This window comes from Pinus tabuliformis, chromosome 3_1 (genome assembly GCF_031772625.1).
Source record: "Pinus tabuliformis cultivar Carrire ecotype Pingquan chromosome 3_1, CPIR1, whole genome shotgun sequence".
NCBI lineage: Eukaryota > Viridiplantae > Streptophyta > Pinopsida > Pinales > Pinaceae > Pinus > Pinus tabuliformis.
Window position 1 is genome coordinate 723,573,236 of NC_142301.1, and position 8,574 is coordinate 723,581,809.

General features: G+C 35.9%; 1 protein-coding gene across 1 annotated transcript; it reads right to left on the reverse strand.

Annotated features, from left to right (window-relative positions):
* Positions 1-7,709: 7,709 nt before the first annotated feature.
* Positions 7,710-8,105, reverse strand: LOC149189326 (uncharacterized). The gene has a single exon (XM_089410193.1). It carries the CDS (start codon positions 8,103-8,105, stop codon positions 7,710-7,712), a length of 396 nt encoding a protein of 131 aa, XP_089266319.1.
* Positions 8,106-8,574: the final 469 nt, after the last annotated feature.

The window sequence follows — 8,574 nt, forward strand, 5'->3', positions numbered from 1 at the left end:
ATCTATCTAACTTGGAGGCGACCTGAGCCTCACCTCCTCTTTTATTATTCCAAGTAAAAAGGCCATTCTGCATTTCTGAGTCAATCATTTTCAAATCTTCTGAGAAGGAGTGAAATGTTTCTGAGTCTTTACTTAGCAATTTGGTACCTCCTTTTTTTTCCAAAAGAGATTTAATCATGTTAAAATCTCCTCCTATGACCCAAGGTATTTCTTCATGTCTGCTTCTAAGATCTACCAGGGAGTTTAGGAATCTGAGTTTCTCATCTATTCTTTGAGGACCATAAACATTTGTGACCAGAAAGGTATCCTCAACCCCTACTGGTTGAATAATTACTGATAAATAATTTCTTGATGCCTCTGCATCTAATATGCTGACTTTTTGGGGATTCTAGAGAGTGAGAATGCCTCCCGCTGTGTTCTCTGCTTTAACTTCAAGAAACTCAAATCTATTTAGCCATTTGCTATGGATTTGTTTTAATTTCTGAATGGAGCATTTTGTTTCCTGAATGAAGATTATATCTGGTGTTGCTATTTTCATTCTATTACTTAACATTCTTTGTTTTCTTTTACTACCTAGACCTCTGATATTCCAAGATATGAACTTCATAATTAAAGATTTGTAAAGGAGTAACTGGTTAGATCTTTCATCTTACCTGAATCTATCATTAGCTTTCCACACTCCATTAAGAGCTCATTTTTCTTTTTCTTGCCCCTCTTCTTTCCTGGATTTCTAGTTGCTAATCTTGGAGTTGATTTCATAGTTTTCACACCTCTGTGCTCCTTCTTGTGAATATTTTTACCTTTCTCTAACTCTTTTTCCTGTGTTTTCCATAAAAGCAACTATTGTATTATGTTACATTCTTCTCGAGGAAGTGAATCTATTCCTCCTTTTGTTCCCTGCCTTAAGAATCCTTCCAAATCTAGGTTTTCCTTGTCGAGAATTTCCTGAAGTTCATGATCTTCCAGATCTATTTCACTATGGGTCATTTCCTAGTCCATTTCCGTTTTTGTTTCACTCATTGACCTTTCTTTTCGATAGCTCATATCTTGAGTTTGTGTGTTATTTTATTCTCGCTCTTTCTCATTGGGACCTACTTCCTAAATTTGACTTTCCTTCGTGTTTTCTTCATTCTCTTCTAGCACTTGGAACTTGTTCTGATTGACCTTAAGCGCCTCATTATGTTGTTGCTTTAGCCCCTTTTTTCCTCCTTTTCCTCTACTAGTCACCCTCTGAAAACTTTCTGAGTCCTTCCTTGTATTGAGTTTCCCTTTGTTATCTTCTTTACTGAGGGGGCAGTCTCTAAACAGATGACCATGCTCATGGCATCTATGGCATCTGAATGGGATATGCTCATAGTCCACTGTCTGCACCCACTCCTCATCAAAAACTTCCAAAATGACATCATCTAGAAGAGCTCCTGATAGATCCATTTCCACACATATTCTTGCAAAGGAGGTGTATTTCCCTCTTCTTGTAGCTTCAGAAACTTTGACAAAATGCCCTAGTTTATTGGCAATGGCCGCTATTGATTCCTTTTGCCAATAATCCAGAGGTAGAGAATAGAGGCTTACCCAAACTGGAACTGAAGTAAAAGTCTCCCTCTTTGGGACAAAGTTCATCATCCAAGGCCTCATGTAGAGACCGGTCGCAGCATAAAAGTATGGTCCTCCTTCGAATATTATGTCTTTATCTTCGATGTTCAAGAACACTACTATAAAGAATCCCTTTGACCCAAGATGCAGGTCAATGCTTCCTTTGGGTTTCCACCGATACTTGATCCACATCTATAAAGCTTTTTCAGTGGGCCATAGTCCCATGAATTTACAGATAATGGCACAGGTCCCCATGTGTTCCCTGTGCGGCTGCATAGCAGGATCATTTAATATTACTCTAGGGATGATTTCTACTTTTGGTTTGCAGGGTCCCCTCTGCTTTTTGTCTCTTGAACCCATATTTTTGTCTTCTTCCTCCTTGTATTTTGTGCCATTGGTTTCCTTGGTCTTGGTCCAATCTGTCTCCTTTCCATTATCCTTGTTCCTTTCCTCTGTCAAACCTTTGCTGTTCTCCACCGGTGTTTTTCCTTTTCTAGTTACAGCATCCTTGTAGGAGGGAGTCGAGCTCCCTCCTTTGCCACCCTCCATTGGAAACAGTATCTGCAACTTGCGCTAACCCTAGCAGTGTGCATCTCCTCCCACTTTTCCTGATTCAATTGAGTTGATTTCCTCCAGAATTGAAAAACAGTTATACTTAAATACCTAAAGCTATATATTATATGAATATGTTTTGGAATGATAATGTTTTGGTATGAAAGATGAATATTTATAAGTCCTTTAACTTTTTATAGTTATTTGGGATCCCCAGTGTAAAGAATTTACAAAGTGTTATAATGTTTCCTTAAATACTTGTTTCTAAACACTATTTCAATGCACACTTAATGCTAATGTTGTAGGATGAAACATGATTTTTAGAAGTTCTATAAATTTGTGATGGTATCTAGGCTCTTCCATATCCAACAAGCACAAACCACTTCCATCTCACATTAACATATTTTTTTATTACTGTGGTACATTGTACCAGAGATCAATACTAGCTACTCCCACAGAAAACCCACCCGTGTCTAGGTGAGTCAATTATCTTTCATGTAGAAATTACTCCCAAGGAGTGAGCTTGTTAATTTAGGTGTGACTAGAACCTAGATGGGTGGATAAGAGGAGCTCCTTCCTACCACCTGAGCTACACCCACTTGACATCACATTAACCTTTTATTAATGCAAGTATCACTATAAAATATAATTCTATTGCAAAACCTTGATATGTTATACCAAATGAGAGAATCGCCTCTAATGACCTAGTTTAATGGGCTAACCACAACCATTTAATAATATCAATGTAGTGGAGGATACCTTGGCTTTTTTTTGCCTTAGAATATGTCAAAGCATCCCCTCATTCTTGAGGCCCATATGCCTTCTTTTGTTTCATGGGTTTCAATCCCATGCTTTGCCTTTTGAGCTTGAATTTTGGCTTTTTGGGCATTCTTGCCCTTTTTTTTCGTTGAATGTTATGAATTTGTGGATTTCTCCATATAATTTATGGAGTTTGGGAATACTAACCCTTGTTTTCTGGTTGTTCTATATTCTTTCCCTTTGTTTCCTTTGAATATTATGAATTTGTGGATTGTTCGATGCAATTTATGGAGTTTGGGAATACTCAACCTTGTCTTGTGGCTCTCGATTATGAAAATAGGAGGCATAGTGTTCCTTACCCCCTTATTTAATTTATTTTTTTGAGCCTATTATTTGGATTATTTTTCATTTTTATAAGTTGAATTCTCATTCAACTTGCAAAAATACCTATCTCTCTTACTCATTTTCACAACTTAATTATTTAGACTTTATTAAAGGAAATTGGTGATCTTGTAGGAAATAATATATTCGCCAATCTCACCGAAGGCAAAGACAGTGGCCTAAGGGACCAATTCAATTTTCCTTTGAGATTTTTCAATGGTTGTGAAGGAACATATCTCCCTTTCCTTGGTCTTTTAATTTTACTTAGTAGTGGAATGAGTGAGATAAATTAAACAATTTTTTCATTTTAGAATGGCATATGTAAAACATGTGAAGCATGAATCCAAATCCCTTGATACAAGCAAAACTCCAACAATCTAGATTATTAAATATTCTTGTTATGACCATCATTGCCTTTTCCAAAGTTTAGTTTTGGAACTTATGTGACTCAAGCTACCTCTTTATCCATGCACCTCATTGGAAAGTGAAATGTAGTTTGTTTCTTGAACTATTTGTTACATTTTTTGTTACTCTACATTCAGCCTACATTTAGTTATGATATAATGCATTGTTTTAGTGGTTCCTCGTAGGTTAAACACATTATTTGTGATTTGTATTCAATCTTATTTAGGTATAATCTCTTTCTCCGCCTTTTTCTTTTCCTTTTGTGGGAGAATTTTCCTCCCCATTTTCCCCCTGTCTTTCCTTTCCTAGTTCCTAGTTCCTTTAGCCTCTGTTTTCAACAATGCCCACCTCTCTATCTCCTAACAAGGCATTCTCCAATACTAAACCTTTGGTAACTCTTCATTCCTCCATGGATTCATTATCGAATTTGTGTTGGATTCTCTTAGGAAATAGGCCCTGCTTTTCCTTGTTATTTTGTGGCCATGTCTCTCCCTCCTCCTCCCTTAGGTGTATACATTTCTTGTGGCCTTCCTTTGTTTTAATTAGTATTGTTGTTACCTAAACAATTTCTATGCCTACCAACAAGCCTATTGTTGGAGTTTCTTTTCCTTTTTCTTGATGCCTTGGACAATTCTATTCAACTTTCACTATAATACCTTCTCCTAACATGGTATTTCCCCTCTGAAAGTTCCTTAGTACCCCTCTACTTGAACTTGTATCTTTTTCAGTTTTGCAAGGGAACCCCCTTTCTCTTTTTCTTATCATATGTCTTTTTGGAGATGAAATAGTTTGGTAGCCTCCTTTCTATAGGAAATATTACATCCACACATCACTATCAATTGGATGGAACATTGTGCAACTTTACTTTTCCACATTGACTTTTTTGAATGCCTCATTTTCCCTTTACTCTCTTTTCAATTCTATTGCTTTTTCCTTGTTTCATTTAGTGCATTCATTCTCCCTCAACACCTTATTTGTTGGAAACCCTTTTGACAACAATTACACACTCCCTTTATGGATATGTAGTAGTATATAAGATAGGACACACTTAGGAATGCCCAAAAGTGGCAAAATTAGATCAATGGAACTAGAGAGTACAACAAGCCAAAATAGTGATGTGGGAGTGTGAAAGCTACTTATAAGTGACAAAAGAAGTAAATATAAAAATAGTGAATAGAAATGGAATGAAAATTAATCATGAGTACATTGAATGCTAAAGGAAATGAGAAAAAGAGGGGGGAAACTACTTTGCACCACACATAAAAGTAGAAGTGGGAAGCACTCTCTATCATCATCAGTCAACGTTAAAATATCCTCTTCCTTTTATTTTTCTGAGGAAAAAATTGTAATTTTATTCAACCTCAAATAAGGAAAAAAATTACATTTTGTATTGCTAAAATCATTCAATCATATTAGCCTTTTGGATGATGAGGGATAAAAAGAAAACTACAAAAAGTTACATAAATTATGCCATAGTTAAGTGATAAAAATCACTTAAATTCTCCTTTTTGCCTTTATTTTTCTGAACCTTTTGCCAAACCCCATTGCTAGGATCAATTGTTACTATCGCCAATTCATTTCAACTTCCTGTGAAGGGAATTATTTGTTTGAGTCTGAGCTCTCAAAGACATGATTTCTCTTTATACCCCTCATGCCCTTTTCGCTGTGTGTTTTCTCTTTCTATTAATTTGATGCGTGTATCTCTACTAATTCAGTACCCTTCCGGATGTGAGTTGTGGTTCCTAATTGATCTCCATATGCTTGGTTACCATGTTGAGCATGTGCATCCATATTTGGATTATTATCCATGGTCTCTTCTTCTTCGTATAGGTGAGGGTCAAATACTTGCCATCCCTTAGGTTTCTAGGCCTACCTCTTTTTTTGGGGGGGATTTTTTTTCTTGTGGGCATGTGTTCTACAAATGTCCTATTTGAAAGCAAAATCGACTTCTGAAATTCGTATTCTCGTAATATAAAACTTGGATCTGTCCACTAAAATTGTTTATATTCCAGTTGAATGTGGGTAGGTAGACCTTTTCAGAGTTCTATCTCAACACGAATTCTAGCAAAAGTAAAGATCCATTTTTCTATTCTGTTAAGGTCCATATTTTTGAATTTTCCTAGTGTTTTCAATACCCTCAAGGACTTGATGGTGCTAGAAGGGAAGAAAGAGATTTGGTAATCTCACCCACAGTAGCATTGTTGAGACCACCATGTGTTATTTTTTTGAGCATAGACTGTTCTCTAAACACGAAATTTTGTGGAGGGGCTAGAATACATGAGATCTCCAAAACCCAGAAATTGTTTCTAGAAATTTTGCCTAGAAATGACTTAATTAGATTATTAGTTAGTTTTATTTATTTCCTAAGTCTAAAATAGTTTGATACTTATTAATTTAAGATTTCCTTGGGGAGATTCATTTTAGGAAGGAGTTTCTTCCCATTCCTTGGATGAGCTTTGTTTCCTGCAAGGTTAGAATGATAAGATCCTTTAAGGACATCAACAAAACTTCTAGGCTTTTCTTCATGATGAACATTAGTTTCTTCCTTTGAATTGGAAGATTCGCCTGTATAGCCAAGTCCAGATTTTTCATGTAGTGGCATTTGAGATCTTAGAATGAAATCCAAGGTGTGGGAACTCTTCAAATTCTTGTTGGGTTTTTCCAACTCTCCCTTTAGAGATACAACTTCAGCTTCCAATTTTTAGCATATTTATTCCTTATCCTTCAATTTATTTCTCAACACTCCTATTAGTTTAGCTTCTTCCTTCTTGGCTTTGAGAGAGTTGATTTCTTGAGATAAATTTTCATTCTTATTTCTAAGTCTCTCATTTTCTTCTATGGCACTAATTAATAGTTCTTCCACATTTCCTTCTACTTCTTCTGGACTTTCTTCTTCTTTTGGATTACATATTTCATTTTTGAAGGCCATGAATAATACTTCATTGCTTCCACCATATTCTTCTTTTTCTTCGGAGTCATCATTGTCTTGTTTGGAGAAGAAATTATTTTTGTTTGAGCCTTTCCTCTTGAAGATTCTTCTCTTAAGTTCATTTTCATCATCATTGTCATCTTTAAAAGGGAACTTTGTTGCTTAATGTCTTCTTTTGCCACATATAAATCAAATGAGAGGTAATCTACCTTTGAGTTAGGATCCTTTCTTTAGCTTCTTGATGAATTTTGCCATTTTAGTCTCAAAATAATCATTGTTGCAATCACAATTCTTTCCCTTTCTTGATGTCTCAGATGCCTTTAATGCAACTTCCTTATGAGTTGAATTTCCTAATCTCATCTTGTGTGTTGTGAGAATTCCATGAAGTTCATTCATTGATAGAGAGTCCAAATCTTTTAGTTCTATTAGAAATTAATTAACAGAGCAATGAAACACATACAATATCGTGGAAGCACAAATACAGAAGCGCATAGAATAAGAGAGACACAAATATACGTGGTTCACCCAATTTGGGCTACATCCATGAAGAAACAGTTATCCATTCCTTTTATATTATCCAACAAAATGAAGAGATACAACCTACAATAGATTTGTTGTAATTTCATCTTCACTCTCACACAAGCTCCTCTCTCTCTCACTCAAAATAATAATCCACAGTCGCAATACAATTCCCTCATATAAACCAAGGGGGTGCCTTCTAGGGAAAAAAACCCTAAATTAACATAACTTCTATCGTTGGATCATCCACCTAATGAACAACCCAGATTGACTATAAAATTACAATATTTTACAAAGTAATTTTTCATCTATTTTTAGCTTCGGGGGCAGCCCCAGTCCCCCACCAGGGGGTGGGGTGGGGGGCGACGGGGAGGGGACCATAAAATTCCTTGTCGCCCCTTTGAAGGCGATTAAACAGGCAACATTTCTACCCTATTAGGAATAGGGATTCAACGTGACTGAAACAAAAACCTCTAAACCATGAGGAAGATAATCAAGCTCCAAACCCAGCAATTTCTTCTATGGCACAAACATTGGCATCAAAACAATCTATAAGATTTCTCAAGACCTTTTACACAATCATATTTACTTTGACATCTTCACCTAGACCTTTGAGACAGATGGCTACCTCATCTACTCGGAGAAAATAAGCAGCAATATCTTCGTCATCATTCATCTTGAGACATTCAATATGTCTTCTATAGGTTTGAAGCCTTGCGTTTTTGACCTTGTCATCTCCTTCATAAATATGGATGAGTTTGTCCCACATATCTTTAGCTATTTTAATACCCATAACTTCAATGAATTTTTTATTTGACAAAACACTTGCTATAGAATTCAAAGCCTTTTCATTTGTCACATATGCTTTCTTCCCATCTAGATCTGTTTGAAGAGGAGATGGGATCTTGTATCCATCTGTGACAATTTGCCAAACTTCGACTCCAAGAGACTTTAAATAGTATTCCATTATGACCTTCTAGAAGGAAAAAATTGTTCCATCAAATTAGGGTACCTTACCATCTTTACTACCCATTGTGATTCAAAAAATCCTTCTTCTAGTTGTTAGGTCGATCTTGAAGAAGTTGCCTCTCATACCAATTGTTGGAAATACTGGGAAGGGGGATGAATTAGTATTTATTTCAATTTTTGTATGTCAGTTAAGATTTTATCACAAGTTAAATTAGAAATACAAAAAATAGAACAAGAAAATAATTTTATTAATAAAGATAGTGAGGAATCGAATCCTCTTTCAAGCTCCAACTTGTACAACAAAATTTCTAACCTTTTCAAGGCTCCAACTTTGAATGAGGACTCCAATCCTCAAATATAAATCTAGGCTCCAACCTAGTCTCTCACAAGGCTCCAACCATGTATGGGTACTCAAATCCTCAATTAAAAAAGAAGGCTCATAAAATTCATTGTCGCCCCTTTGAAGG

Bases quoted from the DNA above. Each gene is read 5' to 3' on its own strand.
- LOC149189326 (XM_089410193.1), bottom strand. From the start codon at position 8,105: ATGGAATACTATTTAAAGTCTCTTGGAGTCGAAGTTTGGCAAATTGTC.